At 47.5% G+C, this 26,553-nt stretch overlaps 3 protein-coding genes across 3 annotated transcripts; all 3 read left to right on the plus strand.

Annotated features, from left to right (window-relative positions):
* The first annotated feature begins 575 nt into the window (after positions 1 to 575).
* On the plus strand, positions 576 to 10,038 carry strap (serine/threonine kinase receptor associated protein). The gene is made up of 9 exons (XM_084482869.1): positions 576 to 1,009; positions 1,132 to 1,267; positions 2,454 to 2,535; positions 4,238 to 4,310; positions 4,604 to 4,703; positions 5,069 to 5,206; positions 6,071 to 6,207; positions 7,000 to 7,149; positions 9,051 to 10,038. The coding sequence occupies exons 1-9, from the start codon at positions 898 to 900 to the stop codon at positions 9,110 to 9,112; spliced, it is 990 nt and encodes a 329-aa protein (XP_084338995.1). The 5' UTR covers positions 576 to 897; the 3' UTR covers positions 9,113 to 10,038.
* Positions 10,039 to 10,370: 332 nt separating this feature from the next.
* Positions 10,371 to 25,169, plus strand: tmpoa (thymopoietin a). Its single transcript, XM_084482887.1, has 6 exons — positions 10,371 to 10,975; positions 15,283 to 15,400; positions 16,197 to 16,349; positions 18,317 to 18,465; positions 23,579 to 23,679; positions 24,136 to 25,169. The coding sequence occupies exons 1-6, from the start codon at positions 10,724 to 10,726 to the stop codon at positions 24,542 to 24,544; spliced, it is 1,182 nt and encodes a 393-aa protein (XP_084339013.1). The 5' UTR covers positions 10,371 to 10,723; the 3' UTR covers positions 24,545 to 25,169.
* Positions 25,170 to 25,506: 337 nt separating this feature from the next.
* LOC311362948 (histone H3.2) lies at positions 25,507 to 25,917 on the plus strand (the record flags this gene model as incomplete). Its single annotated transcript, XM_084482860.1, has 1 exon — positions 25,507 to 25,917. The coding sequence occupies one exon, from the start codon at positions 25,507 to 25,509 to the stop codon at positions 25,915 to 25,917; it is 411 nt and encodes a 136-aa protein (XP_084338986.1).
* Positions 25,918 to 26,553: the final 636 nt, after the last annotated feature.

A 26,553-nucleotide genomic window follows, 5' to 3' on the forward strand; every position in this document is an offset into this window, starting at 1 on the left:
TACAGTACTCTTACAGTACTTTTACAGTACGTGTTCTGTAAAAAAAAAAAAATTCACGTGTGGCCCTAATCCTCTTCTTTAGATGCGTGTGCGAGTACAAGAGTGCATTGGTGCTTAAGTTAATACATGAAAGAAAGTCCACGTCATGGTTTAATATCTTATATTCTGTTTTAATCTTCATGGTTTAATGGCTTATGTTCTGTTATAATTATCATGGTTTTATAGCTTATATTCCGTTTTAATCTTCATGTTTTTATAGCTTATGTTCTGTTATAATTATCATGGTTTTATAACTTATATTCCGTTTTAATCGGCACGTTTTTATAGCTCATGTTCAAGCGGCTGGTGTCGCATTCGCGCGATACGTTCAGTTGCGAGGGGCAACCTCCTCAAACGCAAACGGCAACGTGCGGATGTTCTATACTCTCGCGTATTTTCCGCTGATCGTGAAGATACCGCTGGAGACCTGCGGAGGTGAGCGAGCCCCGCGGAGCCCCCCGGTGCGACCCTTTTAACCGAACAGAAGAAGAAAGAGCCTCCACCGGAAGCGGATCATCCATGTTTATCCCGCGGCGCTCGGCTAACCGAGTCCACGCTTCTTGCTAGTGAGCTGCGATGTTGTAGCTGTTAGCATTAACATTCTACTGCTGGGAGGCTGCCCGTTGTTCCGTTCACTGACAGATCCGACTCGTATTCATCCACACTTCACACACACACTTTTAAGTTGTTGTTCTTTTACGGAGTGAACCGTTCAGTCCTCTCCGCTGATTCGCCGGTTAGCATTAAGACAGCTCGACCCCCCCCCCCTGACGCGCCGCTAGCTGACACCCCGCTCCGTCCGCTGGAGGTTCGTCTCGATTCCTTAAGGTTGTGCTTGTGTGTGTTTGCGAAGAAGCGATGGCGATGAGACAGACCCCGCTGACCTGCTCCGGCCACACCCGGCCCGTGGTGGACCTCGCCTTCAGCGGCATCACCCCGTTCGGCTACTTCTTAATCAGTGCCTGCAAAGGTGAGCTGAGCTGAGACCTGTCCCACCATTAACGTCAGTGCACAGTAAAAAGGGGGTCGTACGTACGAACGTGTCATTTATAGACACCCCCGGAGTCAACCCCATGTCCTCTCCTCCCTCAGACGGCAAGCCGATGCTGCGGCAGGGGGACACGGGGGACTGGATCGGGACGTTCCTGGGCCATAAGGGGGCCGTCTGGGGCGCCACCCTCAACACTGACGCCACCAAGGCGGCCACCGCGGCGGCAGACTTCACAGCGTGAGTCCCACTACTGACCGCCACCCTCCATGTGGGTCCCGTTTTCTAGGAGACGGGAGATGGCTGTCGGGTCATGTTTTAGTCAAGTTTTTTTTTTTTAATCCAGTGGTGACTTCAGTAGTGACTTCAGCTATAGGTCATTCATGAGCAGGTAGTAGGCGTTGGGCATCTTGCCCAAGGATGGCACAATGTGGGCGAACCCAGAACCTTCCAGCTGAGAGTTAGACCCATGAACCGCTACACACCTGAATGGTATCACAATGTGACCTCCTTTGGAAGTTGAACATATTTTGACTTTGGGTTTCCGATGGCTATAACTATCTTACACTCTAACTCACACAAATGTGACATTTTGTTTGTTGAAAAAGCAATTTGCCTTAAAAGGCAGTGTGCTGTTGTAGCGGACATCTTTGGCCTTCCAGTCTTTATAATTGGCAATGATTGGGGCAGGATAGGGTAGTGGTCAAGGTGTTTAACACTGTACATACACATTCTTGGTTCTAACCCCTATGTCGGTGGTCCACCTGTATGCATCTGTAGCAATGCCTGACACTGGGCTCCTCCAGCACATGGAAACTGAGGTGTGATGTTGAAAGCCGGTTTATTGTAGAAGTTGATGGACGATGGTACTTGACCTGGTGCTCCATGCTTCCATGTAGGGGATTTGTGTGTGGTGATGGCTGGTTTCCCCTGTGCACTTTGATGGCTCAATGTTCTACAGGTGTGCAGCCTCACCCAGCCCCAGAGTGTAATCAGTGACTCGGGCCAGGTGATGCGGCTGAAACCAGCCTTCATCCACCCACACTACACAGCATCCTAGAGCAAGATGTCTAGCCCTACCTGCCCCGTAATGACATGTTTAAAAAATCATGTATGTCTTTCTCTTTGTGGAACACAAGACGGGCGTCGTTTTGTGCTTCCTGTCCGTTTCACTCACACATGCATAACGATAACGGGGCTCTGACTGCCTGACTCCAGTCTGCCCCACTGGAGCTGCAGTCTGTGGAATCTAGCTGACAAATTCAAATTGTTCCCTAATCGTCCCTGAAAATCGTGTAGAGAGGCCCGAGCTATAATTCACTTGGACTGGAGTATCTTCTAAGTGCTAAACGTTAAGAGGGAAACATGCCCGTCACTGTTGGTGTCCTCCTCATCTTGTTCTCTGCGTCCCTCCTGAACCTTGTAGGAAGGTGTGGGACGCGGTGAGCGGCACTGAGGTTCTCACGCTGGCCCACAAGCACATCGTCAAGTCCGTTCATTTCACTAAGGTAGGTCTGGACCGCAGCTGCTTCTCTCCTCACAATAAACAACAAGCTAAGGCAGCGGTTCTCAAAGTGTGGGGCGCGCCCCACTGGTGGGGAACAGAGACGTGACAGGTGGGGCGCGACAAACGGGAGGAAATTTCACTGAAAACTCCACATTTCTTATGGTAGGAGTGAAGGCTTGACAGTAGGGCTGGGCGATATGGACCAAAAGTCATATCTCGTATTTTCAAGCAGAATGTCGCTATAAGATATATACATGCTATAAAATAAGTGCTGTCGCCGCGCTCCAACTCGTCATTCTACATCGGGGGCGCCGCGTCGCTGTGCTCGTTAACCTGCCTGTAGGCCAGGGTGGCTAAACATTTTAAATTTAGTCAGTCAAAAACAGTCGGAGCAAGATGTGGCAAATACATGTTTCTCGCTGAAGGGGATTTTAAAAAGTGACGCGAGCGGAAGAGCGGGGGCTGGGGGCAGAGCGTGTGTGAGCCAGAGGCAGAGCGGGACGGAGAGACGGAGTCCTGCACGGCTCTCATTTTGCAAACCCGCACCCGTCCTTATACCCGCACAACTTAAAACCACATCCGACCTGAATATCAGATCCAGCACCGGAGAAGTCTCGCTCTCTTGCTGCGCGGGACGCACTGAGCAGGGGTGGCGAGGATAAATCTGTCAATCTGAGCGATATTGGGAAACGAACGACCGTGCTTCTCCCCACCGCGATCACACACCGACAGAGTCGTCTTTAGGTGTTGTAATCAAGCAGCAGCTTCGTCCCGATTCAGAGCCTCGTCACTGGAATCCTCCCCGTCCCATAGCGTGTCCGCTGACACTCCAGCTCTCTTCTCGGCCGGGGGGCACTGCTCGCATATTTTGTAGATGTGTCACTAATAATGATTTTTTTTAATATTTGAAATAGGCCTACATTTGAACATTTTAAGCTTGCAGCTTTGCAGCCACTCATGCAGGTATAGGTCTCATGAGTTCAATTGCTCACCTGTCTTGCCAAATGCATTGCTCGTCTTTTTTTATTTTTTTTTACCAGATTGCAAAGTGGCACTTTTATTTTCTCTTTTTCTGAACTTGATACAAGTCTTGACACAGCTGCACTTTTATTTTCTCTATTGTTGAACTTGCTGTTATTTGATGTTATTGAGTTAGAATTTAGATACAACATGATGTAACTTGATGTTACTTCAATAAATGTGGAGATGTTAAGCTTGGCGTATTTCGTTAGCGTTGTGTTGGGGCGATGGGGGCAGGTGGGGCTTGAACATTCCCCCTTGTCCAAAGTGGGGGGTGACCGAAAAAGTTTGAGAACCACTGAGCTAAGGGATGATGTTATGCCACCAGGTGTGAGTGTGATTAGCCGTTAGAAGCCGTTAACTTTCCTGTGCCTTAGTGTACAAGTGGGCATGTCCACCTAAATCTGTGCTGGATAGATCAGCCTACCCAGTGGATTGCAGCAAATGACCTATCTATCATACATCTAGGTGGACACTCCCACTTGTGATGTCACTAAAACACAGTAAGAGGGACATTTTCAAAAGGTTTGAAATGGTCAATCACACTCACACCTGGTGGCATAATATCAACCCTTTAAGTAACCGAATGCATTACAATATCATCACACATTCATTCAATCATGTAGTATATACCAGAAGTGTGTTGAACGGCCGAGGCCTCACTATCTCTCTCTCTCTCTCAGGACAGTAACTGTCTGCTGACTGGCGGAAATGACAAAGTAATAAGGATCTACGACCTAAACCAACCAGATGAAGGTGAGCAGGTGTTTCAGGCAGTTGTTGTTGCAGGACTCTCCTTTGGCCAGCTGTTCATGACCCATGACCTTATTACCAGCCTCCTTTCCCTGAGCTTTTGAGGGGCCCTATTCTCACCCTACCGGTGGCACAATTGAAGAAACACTCCCACTTTGTTAGGTTCTAAAATATGGGCCCTGTAAACGTCAACAGGTCATTCAGACCAACGTCTTCTTCCCAATGTCGTTTTACAAAGCACTAGCATGATGAATAAATAAACATCTTGCTCCTTTCTTATCGTTTTTCCCCCCCAGCACCCCAGGAGATTCCTGGCCACACAGCATCCATTAAGAGAGCGCTGTGGTGCCATGACGACCAGCACATCCTGTCTGCCTCTGAAGACCGAACCGTCCGGTCAGTGGGCCGAGCTCAGCCCGGGTCTCTCTTCTCCCCCGATGAACTAGGACCCCCACCCCCTCCCACCTTCAGAGTCAGCCAATCAGTGCCTCATTTGGTCTATTGATTCGATGACTCCTTATTCATGCGACGATTGGATAAACACCCAATTTAACCACCTTTTAATTTGAGATGATCTAAACTATTCTGTGCAGCCTCACTTACTTTAAGTGAGTTTACGGTTTTGTTTTCATTATGCATATGGTAGCAAATGGCAAAGTGCTCTCTATGAAGCCCAGCAAGCAGTGTGATTTCAGTGGAAGTACCGTGTGTGTGTGTGTGTGTGTGTGTGTGTGTGTGTGTGTGTGTGTGTGTGTGTGTAGACTGTGGGACCGGAACACACCTGAGGCGGTGAAGACGCTGTCCTTCGACACGTCGGTGAGCAGCATGGAGTACCTGGCGGACGGGGACGTGGTGCTCATCACCTACGGCAAGACCATCGCCTTCTACAACGCACACAGGTACGCACCACATCTCTACTACGCACAGGTACACAGCATCTCCTCCACAACACACAGGTACACACATCACTTCCATAACGCACACGGGTAAACAACATCACCTCTATAACACATTCACAGGTACATGACATCGCTTCTAAAATGAACACTGCATCATTTGGGGTTTAAGGGATTTATGAAGAAAATAATTTATGAGATTGGTCCAGTGTTGAGTGAGAACGTTGCATTCATAATCCCCAAAACATCTCTAAAGGGGCTTGTTTTCTCCACGGACAGGCTGATATTAGATTAAATAATTCTGGAAACGAAATTAGCTGTTTTACAAGATGACATTCTTAAATACAAAGCAGGGCTCCAGACTAACCTTTTCTACTGGTGGAACTGGTCCCAGTAACTTTTTCATTTGGTGGCACCCTACCAAATTGGGAGGCAACCCTATTTTTGCAGATTTGTCTGGGGATCGGCATCCACTGACCATCTGTGAACATTAATTTAAAAAGATGTTACAATTTACTTCAAATTAGGTCATGTTTCATTAGTTCAGGTTCAATCTCTACCAGCTGGTAATTAGGTAATTTGTCTCTTTCTGCTGATCTGTCATCCAGGATAGTGCCTTTTTGTATTTAGTTTGAATGCTATTCCTTTGAACTTTGCTCGGTGTACAAACCACATTTCTAGCCGTGTGTCTGAGCCGGAACGGAGTTGGTTTGTGTTTCCAATGAGCACACTTCAGCGCTGAGTCCAGCCTCTCTTTGACACTCAAACCTTCGTTACCCCCCATTACATTAAACATTACTTTACAATGAACCTCTGCCCTGACCGACGAAGAGTTGATCCCACAGCCACTGACTGTGTGTCTTGCAGCCTCGAACTGATCAAGACGATAGTCACCCCGGCCAACATCCACTCCGCCTCACTGCACCCAGAGAAGGACTTCATCGTTGCCGGTGGAGACGACTTCAAGCTGTACAAGTACGACTATGGCACCACGGAGGAGCTGGGTGAGTACATGACTCTGGACTAGGGATGGGGATCGTTAATATTTATTGATATTGATACCTTTATCGATACTCCTTATCGATCCGAGTCTTTATCGATACCACTATCGATACTTTTCTATTATTTGGTGGAAAGACGACGCGACAATATGTTTTTAACAGAACTGGTATTGCTTTTATTGCTTAACAAGTGAGCATAACAAAAACGTTTCTAGCCTTCATGTTTTTAGTGATTAGGAAAATATTTAGGAAATAAATAATTGTATTTTAAATTAAATGTCATTTTTAATAAATATTGGCATCAGTAGTTTAATTATATATTCTAAAATGATTAGAGAACTATACAACTGTATTACTCATGTTTCTCGCCAAAAACTCAATTTCCCTTTTCTTTACGTTACACTTGAACGCATCATGATAACCTAGTGGTCGTTTTACTGAGCCAACCTGAACACATCACCACGCAGCACGGCTGAAACTTTATTTACTTTTCAAGCTAACTAGCTTGTATGCTGCCGATTACAACACGGATTTGGATTGGATTACTATTTTTTTTTTATTAGATTGATTAGATTTAAGTGCCGTGACGCGACTCGAGGGACACACAGTTACGTTACAGGACCTACGGGAGAAAAAAAAAACGACAAGACTCGATAGTGGTATCAATCCTTGATAGAACCGGGTTTCAATCCCCATCCCTACTCTGGACCCCCCCAACCAAGGGGACGGGCGTCGCTGCCTTGACTATTTCTGATTTTTATTTATCTTCCATGTCTGTCCTTTCCCCGCCCACAGAGTCGTATAAGGGCCACTTCGGGCCGGTCCACTGTGTCCGGTTCAGCCCCGACGGGGAGCTGTACGCCAGTGGCTCTGAGGACGGCACCCTGCGGCTGTGGCAGACGGCAGTGGGCAAGACCTATGGCCTGTGGAAGTGTGTCCTGCCAGGTAACCTCTCTCGTCCTGAAGCAGTCCGTTACATCTCCCTCACACCTGGCCTTCAACATAAGATCTGCTTCATTCATTCATTCATTCAATTCATTCAATTCAATTTTGTTTGTATAGCACTAAATCCCAGGTTGAGTCTGAAAGGGCTTAACAGGCCGTATATTTATGACACCCCCCTGACCCTAGCCCCCTGGAGAGCAAGAAAAAACTCCCTTAATTAGCAAGGAAGAAATTAACACAGAGTGGGGGATTCCTTCTTCAAGGGATGATCAGGAGTGCAATTGGTGCTATAAATGACATGCATGCATACAGGCAAAACATTTGAAATTTGTGATGGGGTGCTGGCCGGTTAACTATAAGGGGAGTCCAGGTATCCAGTTGCAGTCACCGCAACACGCTAGAACAGACAGAATAAGGAATTAGGAGGGGAAAGTGCTTACAAAAAGTTCAGGCCTGGGGATCTGGGGATATCTTTACACAACCACTGTCGTTTGAGGCTTGATCGTTTCATCTGACATCCGTCAATCAGTGGGGTGTGCTCGAGCAAGAGGCACCAGACTTTGATTGAGAAGTTGCTAAAATGGCTGCTTGCGTTATTGCCGCAAGTTCAGAGTAGAATACGATTATTATTGATGGATATATTGATGAATGAAATTATTAAATATAATTTGTTGACTTTAAATCCTCAATGAATCAAGTACATCTTAGGCTACATAAATACAAAGGAGTACAAAGTGAGGGTGCATTTCTGTAACTCCACAGCCTTTAATAGCAGGTAGGATGAGCATGAAGGTGTATGATATAATTATGTCTCAAACTATACCGGCTTATCTACAGAATAAGAAACATAAAATACGATGCTATTGCTGTTCTGAAACTGGCTGGCTGCAGTGCTTGAGTCCCGGGAATCTGCTTGTCAAATGACCCCGGTTGAGGCAACTGATAATCTGTTTATAAACTGATGTAATCATTCCTCAGGGCTTATAGACCTAGCCTGTTAACACCAAGTTAAGAATAGCAAGCTTTTAATCAAGTCATCAATAATTGCTAGTCTATTACTCAACACTGCCCCGTAGAGTTATACTGGATGTTATTGGGTTTATTATGTATGAAAGAAGAATGGGCAAAGTGATTTACAGACGAGTGCTGCCTCCCGGTGGCAGAATAGTACATAGCAGCTCATGATCTATTGGAAACTTTATATGATGCACTCTGGCTTGACCATATGTTACTATAAGTTACTTATTGACACTCAAATCTGTGTTGCCCTCCATGTTCATTCCCATATGTCTTGGATTCATAAAGTACATTTACTCTTGATAAGGAAGATTTATAATATTTGTCATGTGGTGAGGCGCACTCGAGTGTGTGTGTACAGAACTTTGACAATATTGGTATACTGTCCCATTCTAGGGCTAAATAATTTAAGATTTTGAAATAAGGTAATCGTAGTAGGAGCATAGTGCCCCATTCCTCTCATGCATTCTTCCAGAAGAGCAGCCATTCACCAAATCATGCCCACGTTGTACATTTGCATTAAAATGCAGTGAGCAGTAGTTTATTTTTTCGGTCAAACCCTTTGATCACGACTCTGCTGCGTGTGAGTCCCGCCCCTCATCCCTCTTTCTCATGAAGTACTTCACCGAATAGAATAGCAGTTTGAGCACTGAAGGCTAATCATTGAGATGCTTTGAGACAATCTTACAGTGAAGTCGTCAGATATGTTTTTTAAGGTCCCCCACTTTTCTAATGCAGTCGCACATAGTTTATTTGTGTGTGTGTGTGTGTGTGTGTGTGTGTGTGTGTGTGTGTGTGTGTGTGTGTGTGTGTGTGTGTGTGTGTGTGTGTGTGTGTGTGTGTGTGTGTGTGTGTGTGTGTGTGTGTGTGTGTGTGTTCCACAGAGGACCTGGTCTCTGAGAACCCTGAGCCACTCTACCCGGTGCCAGCCGAGATCAAGGCCTGAGCTGGCGCTCCCTGGAGGTGTAGGGGGGGGAGCTGTCCCCTCCCCCCCAGCATGACGCAGACACAGTTCTGGTTGAATCTTCGTTGGGGTTGGAGGATAACGGTTCTGTGAGGGAGGGGCAGGAGCATCTGGGACACACATGGGATTGGGGGATGAACAGGGGGGGAACAGAGGCGCAATACACACACACACACACACACACACACACACACACACACACACACACACACACACACACACACACACACACACACACACACACACACACACATAGAGACACAGAGTCACAAACACAGACAGACACACAGGCGAATGGTCGTCGGTCCCTAGTGCCTGAGCTGTCGTCATCGCTGCCCTCTGATCCATCTGAGGCCTGCGCCGCCCCACCCCGCCCCCCCCCCCACCAGAGCCGGACCAGGGCGGCTTGTCTTGTTTTACTTCAAGTTTTTATTTCATTGATGTGAGAAGAATAAACGTGGTACCTTTGCTCACGGGAGAGCCGAAGAGTGCTTTAATTTCACTTTGTCTTGCTCGACCTCGGCCATATTGTTTGAGGGGTCTGTCCTAGTGATGAAGTTGCTTGTTTTGGTGCCGAAACAGAAAGAAAAAGTCATTGCTGGAGTTTTCTTTTCTCCCCTGTTTTACTATGTCCAGTGATACAAATAAACAAATGCATTACTATTTTATTTCAACGTAATGTGCAAGAGGGCAAATTCATTGTGTTTATATTTATTCATCCGTTTTGAGATGTGAGGGTTTGTGCTTGAATGTGTCTCTGAATGGTTTGCTTTAATGAAGACTGTTGATCGTAGGGAAATACAGATGCTTCAGGTGTAGGCAAGAGTTGAAAGAGCTGATCCGAGTGCCTTATGTAATTCATAACTTTTTTCAAAGGGAACTGTCAAACACGAATAAAGCTATTTTTTAAAGCATTGTATTGAAAAATACGCACATAATGCATACATCGTGATATGTACACGGGAAAGCTACAGTACATATTTAAAAAAAATAAACTAAAGCTAGATGACAAAAGTAAAATGATTTGGCATTATTCAGGTCGGACGTTTTCCATCATCTGCTCTTCTAAAGAGACATGACGTAGCACTTAATACTGACGAGCGCCTGAGTTTGAAATACTGACCAATAGCAGCGGCTCTTCTAGCGACGCCGGAGCAAATGAGATGCTCCTTCTCACCGGCCCGCTGGTTCCGGTCACGCCCTTGTTTGGTCACGTCGACTTCCCGCGACATGCTGAGGCGCCATATGCTCTTATTTACCTCGGTGTAGTCGGAGTGCTCCAGGACCCCCAGACCCCCACCACAGCACTGGGACTTCACCAGTAGCGGGACTCACTGGTGTACTAACGCTCCGTGTGTTATAATATACTCCTATTATAAGTATATATACTTGTATTATAGCACACTTTGGTTCGGCGACTTAATTCCGACAAGTGGCGCTCTCGTGTCGGGCTTTGTACCCCTGTTCCTCCTCCACCCCCCCCGCCCCCAGACCGACTCCGTTACCGACAGACCGGAGGACCCAGCAGCCGCAACCGGACTCTGTCACCGCCGGAGACCAGAGGAACCCGCGGCCACACAGCCCGCCGCCGCCATGCCGCAGTACCTGGACGACCCGTCGGTCCTCACCAAGGAGAAGCTGAAGAACGAGCTGCTGGCCCACAACGTGGAGCTGCCCGGGTCCGGCTCCCCGAAGGACGTGTACGTGCAGCTGTACCTGAAGCACCTCACGGTGCAGAACGCGAGGAGCGGGGGGCCCCTGGACGCGGGCGCCACCCTGGACGGGTTCTCCAGCGACGAGGAGCTGCCCCCGCCCGTGGTCGTGATGAGCCACTCCTCCGGACGGGTGAGACTTTCAAACTTTTACGGGACGCGCTGATGGTGAGGTTTGATTTCTCTCCCCCCCCCCCCCCCCCCCCCGGAAGTAGATGGGTTAGGTTAGTGAAAGTAGAAAGCTTTTTACTAAACGGAGCACATATGATCTGGTAATTAGTGTAAAAGTAACTGAAAGCAGCCTTTCTGGAGCAGGCTGCGGTGCGATTCCCGCTTGCCTTCCGGCTGTGACCCTTCTTGACCCGCAGACCTCCCTAAAGTCATTGATCATCGAGTCTGAACGCGAGGATTTAAAGTCGGACTGGGTGTGAACGCGTTTCTATCGTGATTGTTAAATTAAATCTGTGTGTGGCGATGATGGTGAAATCACCATAGAGGCTCGTCATGGGGGGGGCGTTGATTTTTGAATCGGACTGGGACGAAACCAGTCCGCACACTGAAACCACACTGAGATAACTGGTTTATCCGGAGTGGTTCGTCTAATCTTCGGGTTCTTGGATCTCTCCTCACCCCTCCTGTGTTCCGCTTAGCTTTCTTCGTCCTGGTTTTGAATTCTACTTTCTGGCCACTTTCCATTTACTTTAGCGGCCATTAAAGCTGGAATCATATCATAAGATTAAGAAAAACTCAATGTCCCACACTTTTAGATGTTGGTCGTGCGTCGATTATGTTTTTGAAGAAGCTTTCTGAACTCTTTTCTTGGTTTCATTGTTGCCTCTGAAGGGCGTGGTCCCCTCTCCCCCACCTGCCCACAACAACATGAGGCATGGAGGGGAACACGAAGTACTCAGGCGCTGTCGACTCAAGCAATTAAATGTAAATCGTATATTTGACACGTTTGACACATGATGAGGTTGTTAAGATAATGCATCCGTCACTGAACTAGTAACTAGGACATTGAAACTCAAGTTTTTGTTCATCTTTGGTTTGTGGGGCATTTCGTTTTGTACATTTAAACCAAAGTCTGATAATTTATTCTGAACAAAAGTCTGTATGGGTGTTTTTGTTAAAAACCTGTTCGCCTTCAGTTAGGATTGGCGTCCTATCTAGTTGAATGTTTTATTGAGTGATTATAAAGACCTCCAGGTGACAGACATTACTGCTGCCAGGGCTGATTCTGGGCCAAGCTGCTAATGCAGCTGACTTCTGCTTTATTGAGGAAATGCTTTCTCTGGACTGTGTCTGTTTTGAGTGAGAGCGAGAAAAGCACAACTCACACGTGTAATTTGTTGGGTCTTTGTGTCATAACGCGGAGTTCTCTTCTGAACGTCGTCCCTCACCATGCCTCTGAGATTATAGCCTTGTGATTGAGGCTGAAGTCGCCTCAACCCAAACCCTGCATTCCTCACATGCTGCACATAGTTTACACACGCACGCACGCACGCGCGCGCACGCACGCGCGCGCGCGCGCGCACTCGCTCTCTTTCATAAGGTCTTACGATTCACCCATTCACCTGAAATTACTTCAACGTGAGAGTAGAGCATAATATCACGATTGGAGAAAAATACCTCAACCGAAAGTGCAGAAAGTGCATGGTTAACAACTCCTTTGTTGGGAGATGATGCATTTTGCCACAATACGTTTTGCGTGGTTTCAGCCCCCATGCATTCTTTGTTTCCCCCTAAAGTTGTATCCCCCCCCTCTACACTACGCTGTTAATCATATCAGTAGCAAAGTTGTTCATCTCTCCAACAGTTGGAAGTATTTGATATTCTTCTATCCATAAATGTGAGACTTGACGACTGGCAGAGGGGAACCACAAACTAGTCTCTGAGCCGTGACTTTTTCCACACAGCTAACACACGGGGGGGGGGGGTGGGGGCTTGAGAACCCACTTGGCGTTACCGTGGTGACATCAGCCAGCTGTGGAGCCAGCGGTTCCATTGGGTCACGGCTCGCGTGTGTAACATGAATGGGGGAGGGGGGAGAGTGGCGGCGTAGTGGAATCCATCTTGTTACGGCAGCTATGGGAGCTGGTAGATTGTGTGTGTGCTGTGTTGTGTGGTAGACGATGGTTGTTAGTTGTGTCGATTATTTCTTAGTTTCTGTAGGGCTTTTATTTTACATGTCTTGTTTGATGGATGTTTTCTACATTCCATACTTTTCTACAGTCCACATGAAGCCTATTTTCTCTATTCTATTTTCTACTCTATACTTTATTACATCCTTTCTATTGTCAATAGTGTCTTTCTATATTCTCTACGTCTTTAGCAGGTCTGTTTACTTTGTGTTGGAGCGCAGCCCCCAGATGAGCCAACTTCAGCTATTTCCTTTTTTGTAGTTTTTACTTAGCGTTGAGGGTGTGGCGTCGGGAATACCAGCCTATTATTTTCTTCCCTTTTCCCGTTCTCCCGCGTTCGCAGCTCTCCTGGAATGCTGCTGGTTACGCAACAGGCCAGCGGGCCCCACGTCCTCCGGTCTGGACCAGACACGCGCCCGGCCCGCCTCTATCGCTTACTCTCTCACTCTCTCTATCACTCTCTATCTCTTACTCTCTCTCCCTATATTGCTTACCCTCTCACTCGCCATCTCTCCCCATTCTGTCACATGCAATGTGTTAAATGTGCCGCCTGATATCCGGAAAGATAATTAGCGTTGACTGGTTGAGCGTGCTCCATTATGTTGGATGCATAAACCTGCGCTATGCAGCCGTTTGGCTGCAGGCCTCTTGTCTGGGTTGAGGAGTTTAGACTGCTTCTACCTCCTGGAGGTTCATAGTCGAGCTTCAAGTTGAGGCTTTCCTAGCCGTGGTTCCTCAAAGGTCAAATGGATCTAGAGGGGAAGAGAATTAGAACTTGTTTTTCCGTTCAGCTCTGTTTCAACTTATCAAATCCCTTTCAACAGAAGTGTTGGCTGACGTCTGTGCTCTGGCTCCGAGCCATAAGGCCTCCTCCTCTGTCTCTGTGTCCCTGGACTCCAGGCTTTACTTTGAATCCAGTTTAATTTCCTGTAGGCGGCTCTGTCTGGCGGCTAGCACGCCATTGTTTACACTGCGTTGCTCGCTGCTGGCTCTGCAGTGTGAAGTTGTGAAGTAGAGACTGTGTGACTTGATACTCTCTCTCATTACGGGCAGAAGTTTTGTAATTTGTTAGGGTTTGCTTGACAAGTTCTCCTTTTACTCAAGTTTGCATCCCAAGTTTTAACAAGAGAAGACCTGTGCTGATGACTGCAACTTGTGTTTACATTTATGGGATGTCGGTTACTAACGGTTATTAACTTATCGTAACAGCCATGAGACAAAATTAATTGTCTCTCATTTCTTTACATCCATATTGTCTATTCCTGCTGGCGTGTATTCACCTGCTTAAAGAGAAGCTGCTACAAGGATTTAGAGAACCTTATTCATGGGGAGTTGGGACCGTCACAGGCTCTGCCCAGGGGGAGGGTGTAGAGAATGGAAATAAAGTCAAAATACATCATCATACCACAAAACGTAACTATATACATTTGCATTATTCTACATAAAATGTAGATAATTATCCACAGGCTCTGCTCAGCAAGGCTGGCAATCAGGGCACACAATCAAACATGATGTGTCTACAAACTATTTCTCTGCCCTGGGGCGTCTGTTGTGTTGGGGGTCTTGCTGCCCTGGGGCGTCTGTTGTGTTGGGGTCTAATGGCCCTGGGGTCTGTCGTGTTTAGACCTGTTGGTGGTGAATGGATGTGACCTGGTGGACAGGTTCTCGGCACATTCCTGACCTTGGGCCAGTCGCTGTGTAAACACGGAGGCTTTCATCCGTGCTACTCACTCAACGGCTGAACTGCAGCCATGTCATACAGAGTAGTTGTTGTGGTTGTAGTAGTAGTAGTAGTAGTCTTGAGGGTGTGGCTTTCTGGTTTCGTCTCCCTCATGTTTGTTTGTTTATGATTGTAACCGATGTCAACAAAGCAAAGGTGCAGACATTAAAAGGTGCAGTATGTAGGATTTGCTGGCATCTAGAAGAACAGACTTGACATAAATATAATTGGTTGTAAGATTGGTTTCTACAGGAGCCCAGAATGAATTAATAACGGGTATGCCAGAAAAATTCATGCCAGTACGTGAAACAGAGTGGTTGCCGGTTTGGCAGACAAGGATCTGATTACAAGTTGTTAATGTTGAGGATTGAGTGACACATTTATGACCATTTCAATAATAACTGAACAAAGAAAATGACATTTTACTATCTTGCCAACTGTCACAAAAATGACTGCCATTAAGATTATAACAGTTTGATGGTCTTGGGTGCTTTATAATGGTTACTTTGGCATCTGCAAACCCGTGTTTACCCCCGTTGAGTCACGGAGGCTGACCTCTGACATGTTGTGCCCCCACAGAAGGCCATCCGGAAGACGGACAAGGTCCAAATTGAGGCCCTGGATGTGGCGGAGCTGACGGCCGAGGGCCTGAAGGAGGAGCTGATGAAGTACGGCGTGGACGCGGGGCCCATCGTGGGTGAGTTCAGACACGTAAACAAACACTGTATCTCCCCCGACTGGTGAAACGTGTTCAACATATCATGTTCTCATATCTGCATATAATCACCAACGCACTGGGAGCGGGCCAACAGTGCCGACTTTCTTATTTCTGCCTCCACTTTCTTATTTCTGCCGTCAGACCAAAACACACCTGACTGACGGGGGCTGTCCTGTGAACCTCGACCCTACGTCATATCCTGCCCCTTGCAGCCCGCCCCCCTAAACCCCCCATTGATTCTACTGATGTCTGAGCGACAATGTCATGATCTTAGGTCATGATCATATATATGGATATGTGTGTATGTTATCGGTATCGGCCTTTTGGAGCTGAAAGTTATGTTATCGGTATCGGTTTAAAAAAAAAAGTTTGCGTGCATCCCTAGTGTCAACCATGCAGCTGGTCAGGAGCAGTTAGGGTGAAGTGCCTTGCTCAGGGACTCAGGGACACCTTGACACCAAGCTGGGAGGAGCCGGGGATCAAAGGTTACAAGTCAACCCGCTCTACCTCCTGAGCTTAACCGACCCATTTAGAATGTTAGAGAAGTCCTTCCCTTCCAAAAAAACGTTGGAAGCTGGAAGTTCATGTTGGAGAAGGTAGTAATCAACAGACTATTCAAACCAGAGGGGGGGGGGGGGGGGGTTAAAGCTAAGCTTACTATCAACCCCTTTCTTATGGACTAGTGTTGACCATCCACTCCTCCTATGGGATGAGTGTGGTTGACCGTCAACACTACCTATTGGCTGAGTGTTGACCATGTGACCTGCTGTCCCAGCGTCGACCCGTCGTGTTTACGAGAAGAAGCTGCAGAGGCTGCAGGAAGAGAGCATCTCTCCGGCGACCCCCGAGCTCCCACCCATCGTCATGGAGACGGAGGTCCACCACAACGGACACGCAGACGTGGACCAGTTCAGCGACCAGGAGGATGGTGAGTCCATTATCATCACTTAACATTTAGGGCATTTACCAGATGCTTTTATCCAAAGCAACTTACAATATAAGTACATTTGTCAGAAGAAAGAGAACCCATTCCCTGTGTGCAAGTATAGAACAAGGATAATAATGCTACACAATTCTAAGTAGTATTTCTAAGTGCTAAGACGTACAACACACAATAAGTGTGTAAGGGGGAGGCTCTGCAGAGTCCAGCTGAACTCTGAACAAGTGAGTCTTGAGTCTTTTTCGCAAGCTCATCATCATCCTCCTCCTCTCGTCTCTTCACCTCTGTTGAGCCGGAGATGGAGAGGGAGGTTGTGATGATAATAAACAAATGGAATCTATACATGAATAATAATACTATTGCTATTCAATGAATGAAAAATAAAGCGTTGGACTTCCTCCCTGATGAAGTTGTTCTAAAGAAATTATATCTATGGATGCCTGCATCGTACTGCAGTAAATTTTCTATTAAAAATAAATTTATTATTATTATTATTTATTTTTTTTTAATTTATTTTATTTATTAATAGAGGCGAATGAGGAGAGAAACACCATCCTGGTTATCACTCATCACCTGCTGTAGTTCGAGGTGTGATGTTTACCCATCTAACCTCTTAACTTGTCATCCGCATAGGGGACATATTTCAGGCACTGTTTTGTGAAGTTTGCATTCCTGAGATTCCTGACCAACTGCCACTCAGCAGCCCAGGGTTATGACTTACTGCTTTGTAGGGATGTCACAATACCAGAAATTTAGTAGTCGATACCAATACCAGTGAAATGCCACGATTCTCGATACCCAATTCGATACCACGGTCAAAAACAAAACAATAAATCCCATGTACTCTATTTATTAAAAACATTTAAACATTACAAAAAACAGTGGCACTGGCATGTAGCCTTCAAGTAATGATTAAAAATAAACCACTATTAACATTACAAAAAAAGAACAGTGGCATGTAGCGTTCAAGTAATAATAATTTTAAAAAAAAATACGTTCTGAAAGCAGGCAGTCATGCAGCTCGCGTTTACACTTGCGTGCATGGCGGGGTTTAAAACATAACTTCCAACCTAATATTAAGTAATATAACGCAGGTGGCAAGGCAGCCACAGGAGACGCCAACATTGTTTTCAACCGCTCGGTACCGCGACGGATTAATTACCAAGTTTTGAAAAGAAAAAGTATTTGAAGCGAATAAGCAACGCTGTTTTTGATTTGTTTATTTGGTTTTGAGCGAATAGTTTTGGATGCATGCATCGGCTTTGAGTTGGTTTGTTTACTTTGAAATTGCATACGCTCGCAACACACGCGCACACGCACGCACACATTCACCGCCGCACCCACTACAACCTGCCGATCTTCAATCAAAACAACATCAAGTAAGTGATGCCGAACGCAGTCGTACCGTGCGTGTTTAGAAGCGCAACATTGAAACGGGTCCTGTCTGAAACAGTCGTGTGGCGCAGTGTTCCAAACGCAAAGTACTTCCAGACAAGACTCTTGCTATTCTTTTTATTGACGAGTCGAGGCGGAGCCGTCGCACTCGCTGCAGTTGCCGTCTTCCATGTTCCCGTGTAGGTGTATATGCTGCCCATGTGACGTCGGAGGAATTGCATCTTCGGTACCTACGGTACTAAGAAAAACATCTTAGGTTCTCGTGACATCCCTACTGCTTTGTGAGACAAAGAACACCTGAATATTAGTACCTTATCTGAAGTCACACCAAAGAATCTATTGAGTTTGGACAGACAATTTAATTGTGTGTGTGTGTGTGTGTGTGTGTGTGTGTGTGTGTGTGTGTGTGTGTGTGTGTGTGTGTGTGTGTGTGTGTGTGTGTGTGTGTGTGTGTGTGTGTGTGTGTGTGTGTGTGTGTGTGTGTGTGTGTGTGTGTGTGTGTCCGTGGGGATGAAGAGTGTGTGTGTCACCAAGCTAACCGCTGCTCCATGTTTCTACAGAGGTGGTCCCGGTGGTTCCCGTTCCTGAACCAGAACTGATCCCGGAGCCAGAGCCGCTGCCTGAGCCCATCCCCATTGTGGAGAGACTGGTCCGCAGCCGGGGCAAGATCCCCGTCACCTCCAGGACACGGAGCAGCCAGCACCACAAGGTGAGGAGGACAGCCTAGGGCAGCCTAGTGGACTTTATGGTCGTTGGTCTGTGGAGAGATGTTGTTGTTGTGCTTTTAAAATTGCATCCAGATGTTCTCCAACTGTTGACGGCGTCACTGGAGGTGTGTCTGTCGTTTTGGTGTCATCACTAGACCTGAAATAGCTTGGTTTCTTTTCGTCAAATATTGGGATGCCAACAAGTCTTAAATGTGTGCTCTTTGAATTTTCTAAAAGATGCAAGCGTTGTCAAGGCCTCTGAAGGTCCTTACCTCTTCGTGGACAGATTGGGTGGTCTTGACGTCTTCAGCCTCTTCACCGTGCGAGGGGCCTGAGGCTGGGAGAGTGACGTATGTGGGGGCCGATGGCCGTGTTGGCTCGAGGGGAGCAGGTTGGAACGGGAGGCGGGTCGTTCAGTTGCTATTGGACATGACAAGCCACGCCCCCGTCCCAGCTCCTCCTACTGGTGTTCTGTTCTGCCACAAACTCTGAGCACATGATGGGAATTAGCCGTGTTGTTCTGTCTGTCCCACACTAGCTGTCCCTTTAACACGGTCTGCTCTTTTACCACTTGGCCCTTTTCACGGTCTCTGTCTCGTAGGAAACATACTTTTCCACACACCGATGCACCCTTCTGTGTTGATCCCTTGTTCTCTTTTGTCTCTTTCTCGATCTTAGAGAGAGATATGGGAAGCGTGCTTATGACATCACCGCTCGTTATCGACCTGATTTGTGTTTCGTTGCCACGGAGGTCATTGTCGAGATGACAAACCTATCTGCTTATCTGATACCCAACAGGCTTTTATCTTTGACCGTGATATGGTTTCCGTTTTTGATATGAACCTTTCTCTTTCTGGGTGCTTTGCTCTGGTGAAGTGGAGCTGCTCCCCCTGCTGGTTGGTTTGGGGAAGATCACCTGTTGAATGGGATGGGGGGGGGGGGGGGGGGGGGAGCAAAGGAATGTGAGAAGATTGTAGGTATGCTTCTCTTTCCCTCCGACCGTGTGTGTGTGTGTGTGTGTGTGTGTGTGTGTGTGTGTGTGTGTGTGTGTGTGTGTGTGTGTGTGTGTGTGTGTGTGTGTGTGTGTGTGTGTGTGTGTGTGTGTGTGTGTGTGTGTGTGTGTGTGTGTGTTCGTCTGAGCAGACCAGTGATGCCTCGGAGGAAGAGGAGGTTCTGAACGTTAAACGCCCGCTCCGCAGGACGTCGTACCGGGTCCAACCGGTTCCCAGCCCCGCCTGTCAAACCGTAAACGTCCGGTTTAGTTCTTCACATTCGGGTGCTGTTGTTTCTCTCCTGGGAACCTTAATCCAAACAAGACCATACAAGGTTCTGATTAGTGGTTGTCCTTACCAGTACAACCACTGCATGGTGACAGCCAAACCAGTACCAGTATCTGAATGACGACAGACAAACCAGTACCGTATCTGAATGGCGTTTCCACGTCTGACTTCAGCTACAGTAAACGGTCCTCATTATGTAATCGGTGTAGATTTAAGTGTTGTTGTTGTGATCTCGTGTTTGACTCGTGTGCTCCGTGAGTACGATGGGGTCAGACCCATTAGGGAGCTGGAGGGATAGTTCTCTGTTTGAAACGGAGCTCTGTTCAGCTCCCTCACTAACGGGGCGGTCATGTGCTCCTCGGGTTGTTGATTGGTCACAGTGGTTTGGAGTTCTTCACCAGACGCGTGTTGGGTGCACTGGACCTTTTTTTATAGTGGTCTTTTGTCTAGACTAGACTGTCTCTTTGCTTAATGGTTTCCCTTAACTGGCTTCCAAACGTGACTATTTCTAGTAGAGTGGAGCTGGTGGTCTCACATCAACAGGATTAACTCAGATCACTCATCACGTGATCTGATCTCGTGTGTTCTCCTCTATCTTATGGTTCTCCTCACTCTGTGGTCACCAGCACCCTTGGTTCTTCTAGCCTCTCTCCTCCTTGGTCTTTTTTTCACAACATGTATTTCATATCTACCGTCAGCATCAAACAAGTTTTCCTTGTTTTCTTTTGCCGCTTTTCCACCGCCAGTACCAACTCGACTCGACTCGCCTCGACTCAACTCGGTTTGGTTGCGTTTCCATCTAAAAAAGTACCTCTTCAATGTGGGCGGGTCGTAGAAAAGAACCTCTCCACCATGGGCGGGTCGTCATTAGGTTTTAATCACGGGAGACGCGATTCCCGGGAAATCTGAATCTGATCAAGACTATTTCCTGATTCCCGGGAAAGGTTATGATGGGAAATAAAATAAAATAAAAAGCGCAATGACTGCGCGTCTATTGTTGTCATACGGTAACGTTGATAGAGGCGAAACTCGAGCCCTAGGAAAGGAACGACACTGAAACGAAACAGAGACGCTGATCCTCCGGAGCCGGTCCGTGGACTCCAGCCACGCCGGACACACACAACCACGCCCGACACACATAACGACGCGCAGCCTAACTCTAGCCCCGGGAAAGGAGCGACACACACGGCGAAACGCTGATCAGTGTCCCCCTCGGGAGCGGGTTCGTGGACTCCAACCACGCCGGACACAACTTAACTTTGAGTGATTATTCCCATTTACAGCCGCTGGCCAATCAGTTACCAGCAGCCTGTTTACGTCACACAAAAGTACCTACTCCTCTCGCTTGGAACCTCGACGGAGGTAGTACTAAAAAAAAGTACCCTGTACTAGGTACCAGGTACTTTTTTTGCCAATGGAAACGCAAAAAAGGCGTGGCGTGGCGAGTCGAGTCGAGTCAAGCTGGTACTGGCGGTGGGAAAGCGGCATTTGTTTTGCTTCTCATTTGGTTTCCCTTCACATAGTTCATTTCTTTAGCACATCTCAGACTTTTTCTCATTTTCATTTTGTCCTGTATTTTCTCAACTTTCTCTCAATGTTCTCTGGCGTTTAGGCTTTTCTACTGCTTCTATCTCTCAGTGTTTTCTTGCCGTCTCCCGCCCTCCCTCCTCCCAGGTCGGTCCTAACAATGTGTGCTCTGTACTGGAGCCTGAGCTTCAGCCTCAGCCCCGGCCCCTGTTCACTCAGGCTCCAACAGACCCCGCCCCCTCTCCGTCCGGGAACACCCAGGTACCTCCAGGCCACGGTCCGGCCAATGGGAGCCACTCTGGGTGTTGGAATCTCCTGATATATTAGCATATTGATTATCATATTGGTCATTAATGTGGCGGTCTTACGGGTGTAATGTTTTGCAATTAACAGAGATGCCGTGTGTTTATGCCAGGGCATACTTTTTAGGCCAGCCATTGTTTGTATGCAGTTGAGTGCAAGGTCTTAAGAGAACAGTACTGTGTTACTCTGATCCACCTTATTCATCCTGGAGGGGACATCGGAGTACACTTGAGATTTCATTCTGTGGCATCTCTACAGCGACCGCTCCTTTTTTGAGGCGTTTCATATTATTTGCTACTTCAGAGATTGAGTGAAGACTCTGCCGCTTTGAGACTGAACTACGTGACGTTGAAAGGACGTCAGCCCTCAGGGGGCAAGACCCCCAGGATCCAACCCTCGGGGGAGAAGACCCCCAAGACCCAGCCCTCGGGGGCCCCAGGGCCACCAAAGACCCCCAGGATCCAGCCCTCAGGGGGGAAGACCCCCAGGATCCAACCTTCGGGGGAGAAGACCCCCAAGATCCAGCCCCTGGGGGCCCCAGGCTCGAAGGTTCTCTCCCTTCTTGTTTTCTCCCCTCTGGGTGCTCGGTGATTCTCTGTGTATTAAACTACCGGCCCTCCTCCCAGGACCAGAGCAGAAAGACCGCTCCTCCTCCTCTGCTGATGAAAGGAGCTCTCCACACGACTGTGGTGGAGGTCGGATAATTCCATTCCTTCACTTTCACTTTTCGTATTATTTATTTGTGCTTTGTGGCACCTGGTTTTCTTGAGGCTACTGTGGTGTGTTGGTTTGGTTGACTCTATTCTTAGCTGAGTAGAGTTGGTGTTATTGATGGGGTTCACATGGTGAAGAATGGGTTCCTGGACCAAAGGTCTGCAGTCTGAGGTTCTTCCTGTAACATTCTTTTTTTTTTGTTGTTGTATTCATGATCGCAGGGACCGCAGCTGACAGCCCAAACTTTTCCTCAGAAAGCAGAGGCAGTTCTGGTGGGTAGGACTGACCCAGACTCTAGGACTCAAAACCAATTTTGTCTAGTTTGATGATTTTAGATCAAACTTTTTTTCTATTGTCACTGCAGTCGGTTGAATAGATTTAGATTTTTATGTATCAAGATTGGCTATTTTACCATACACTAAAAAGAAGGGGGGGGGGAGGCAGCCCCTGGTCCCCCAGTCCTGGTGTGTGTGTGTGTGTGTGTGTGTGTGTGTGTGTGTGTGTGTGTGTGTGTGTGTGTGTGTGTGTGTGTGTGTGTGTGTGTGTGTGTGTGTGTGTGTGTGTGTGTGTGTGTGTGTGTGTGTGTGTGTGTGTGTGTGTGTGTGAGACAATGTGCACACATGTGTGTCAGAGTGACTGTGAGCACAGCTGCTCTACGTCTGTCCAGAAGCGCTGTGTGTTCATCTGTCCGTTCCCTAAACCATCGGTCTCTCACCCATCAATGCCCACCCTGTCCCTGGAGAAGGACCAAACCAACACCCATGTGGCGAAGGGGAAGCAGCAGCAGCAGAACTCTCACTTCCTCCCCGACCTCAGTCCGGTCAGGAGGCGCGGCGGCTGTGTGGCCGTCGTTACCAAGCAACCGCACTTCAACAAGGTTTCTTATCTTGAGTTTGTCCAATCACAAACCGGGGGTGGGTGAGGCACTGTTGTAGTGTGTGTGTGTGTGTGTGTGTGTGCGCGCACACATTGGATTCATTCAAAGGGAGAAGTGTGGACGTTGAGTTTTTTTTTGGGACGGTCACGTGGTGAGCGGTGGTGTCGGGTGTCTTGGCAGGCTCCTCCTGGTGGCCGTCTGACAGACCTGCAGGTGAGCTCAGTCTGAAGGTACACTGGGTAATTGGAGTCATATGATGCAGCCTCACGTCGGGTTCATTTGGATTTACAGAAAGGCTGTGTTGCTAGCCACGGCCGGTTTTAGCATCTTGCTTTTCCACTGGTGTGTCACGCTGAGCAGCTGCTGGTGACGGTGGTGCTGATGGTGTTCCCCTCTCTCTCTGTCTCTGTTCAGGTGGACAAGGTGGTGGTTGTGGAACAGACCCAGGGAGCCGAAGCGAGGGACATCCTGAGGGAAGTATTTGCCAACGACCTCAACAGTCCTTCGGGAATCATGTAAGCCAACAGCACCGCAGACACACACACACACACACCCACACACTCCTGCTGTCGCACCAGGAGAGGGACCCATTTGATCCACTTGTGACATCACAAGTAGGCGTGTCCGTCCAGGTGTATGACGGGTCGATCCCCCTCCCTTGTGGACTGGTGATCGATCTATAACTGATCGTTAAGGTTGGAGTTGGCTCCGTCCATCACATACATCTGTATGGAGCTGTTTGTTGATTATTAACCCCTGCTGACTAATCAGCCTCAAACCTGAGTGAAACAGTCAAGTATTAAACATTGGCTTTGGTATCGGTGTGGTTGTTTATTGTCCTATTCTTCATAATCATTTTCTCTCAAAAGGCCTATGTAGATTTCATCAGTGTGAGTGTAAATTCAGTCATAAGGCAACACACTGAACATGGCTGAATGCACGTGACCTTTGACCTTTGACCTTTGTTTCAGCGCCTCTTGTCGAAAGCCCATCCGCGGCGCGGCCGGGCGCCCCATCCAGCCCAGCGACTTCTGGCAGGACGAGAACCTGCTGCTCTCCCCGAAGAGCTACTCCTCCACCACCACCACCACCAGCAGCTTCTCAGAGACCCGCCACAGATCCTCCAACCTGTTCCCCTCCGCCCACTCCACCTCCATCGCCGCCGCCCCCCCCTCCGCCCCCAGACTGGTCCTCGCAGCGCCCCCCACCGGCCACCCCCCCGCAGCGCGCCGTGGCCTCTCCGTCTGGCTGAAGCTCTTCCTCCTGGTTCTGCTGGTGTCCTTCCTCTTCTTCGTCTACCAGACCATGGAGGCCGACTTCTTGAGTCCGTTCAGCCGCTCGGAGGCGGAGCCGGCCGGAACCGCAGAGGGTGTGGCTTAGAACGCCCAGAAAATGGCTCCAAAAAAATGTGTGTGTGGGGGGGGGGGAAGGGGAATACAGTTCGCTTTATTTTTGTTTGTGAATCAGTCGTGTATCTAATTTTGAATTATCATGATATGACAGCAACTGTGGAGGGCAGTGATGTGATCTGTCCGTCACTATTATCTTTATAAATCTATATTCCAGTGTTTTTTCCAGCCTACTCAGTCTTGAGGGTGTAAACTTAGAGGCTAACGTGCCACTAGTTTCATGGTGCGAGTAATTAAACACGTGACTCTGGTCTCCGGACCTCGATCCAACATGGCCGCCGTTTCCCAAATCACGCTTTTTCCCCCCCCAAGTGTCGCTTTGTTTGTCTTTTGATATGGGGATGAGTGTTTATCTTCATGTCTCGTTTTTCTGTTGCTATTATCCTGCGTCAACAGAATTTGAATGGTTTGTTTTATGCAATAGGGAGTATTAACATTTCCCAATGCATTTATTTGAATTGTATTTCTTTAACTAATATGATATTCTCATTTATTTTGAAAATGTAAAATTTCGTTCCTGTTTTTCTTATTTGAATTATGTAAACTCAACATACAAATTATGAAATGGCTACCAAATAAACGTTATTGGATTAAAATGTTCGAATAATTTGTTTGATCCAAATAAATGGCAGTAACCTGTCCTAATTAACTGATTTTGCATATGGCCTCATACAAAGATGGCAAACTTAAAAAATAATTTAACTTCGCAACATATAAATACCGCATTAATAATATCTACAAAACTTAGAGATCGAAATAAAAAAAGCGCCAAAGTTAATTACGTAGGCGTGTTTAAACTGTGACGTCAGAGCTCTCCATCCAATCGTTATCCTTCCAGTGATCGCGCCACCTTTTAAAAAGGCCAAGCTTGAGAAGGTAACACACACGATTCTACATAGTCTCTCTCGGAAGGTCAACAGTCCTTTCACAAAAATGGCAAGAACCAAGCAGACCGCTCGTAAGTCCACCGGTGGCAAGGCGCCCAGGAAGCAGCTCGCCACCAAGGCTGCCCGCAAGAGCGCCCCGGCCACCGGCGGCGTGAAGAAGCCCCATCGCTACAGGCCCGGGACCGTGGCCCTGAGAGAGATCCGTCGGTATCAGAAGTCCACCGAGCTGCTGATCCGCAAGCTGCCCTTCCAGCGCCTGGTGAGGGAGATCGCTCAGGACTTCAAGACCGACCTCCGCTTCCAGAGCTCCGCCGTCATGGCTCTCCAGGAGGCCAGCGAGGCTTACCTCGTCGGCCTGTTCGAGGACACCAACCTGTGCGCCATCCACGCCAAGAGGGTCACCATCATGCCCAAAGACATCCAGCTGGCCCGCCGCATCCGCGGAGAGCGCGCCTAAACCTACTTCACTCCGCCTCCCCAACAAAGGCTCTTTTCAGAGCCACCTACATGTCTTAAAGAACGTTGCTCATTCCTCTTCTCTTATCTTAATGTATTGCCGACAACTACATTCATAAATCAATGTTCTCTCCAAATCCTCAGTACTTTCAAAACTGGTTCACCTAGAAACTTTACTACACTGGAAGTGATTACATCTGCGGTTTCTAGTGTACAATATTAAACGTTTAAAATATTATGGAATGAATGTTTTAAATGTACATAACTTAAAGGTGTTCCTTCCATGTTTCTCCATGATCGGCGAATTAATTAAATGACTCGAAATAATAAAGTGAGCATTACACGGTAGTCTGATACTGCACCACGATCTAAAGTAAATATAACCCAAAAATTGTAAAGCGTCAAATCGCATTCATAAGCATGGGTGAACTGCTAAACAATGTCTTTAAAAGAAAGATGCCTCGATCTGTAATGTCATAGTATTGTGCAGTCATGAGTGAAATAGTAACCAATATGAAGCGCTAGAAATACGCATATAGAAAGCATATCAAATGTACTCTGTAATGAGTTCAATGGCTTAATGTTAAAAAGCCAATTACAGCAGTAGTTGTATAGTTAAATCAGCATTCCCAATATT

The sequence above is a fragment of the Micromesistius poutassou genome (genome assembly GCF_964030765.1).
Source record: "Micromesistius poutassou genome assembly, chromosome: 18".
NCBI classification, from domain to species: domain Eukaryota; kingdom Metazoa; phylum Chordata; class Actinopteri; order Gadiformes; family Gadidae; genus Micromesistius; species Micromesistius poutassou.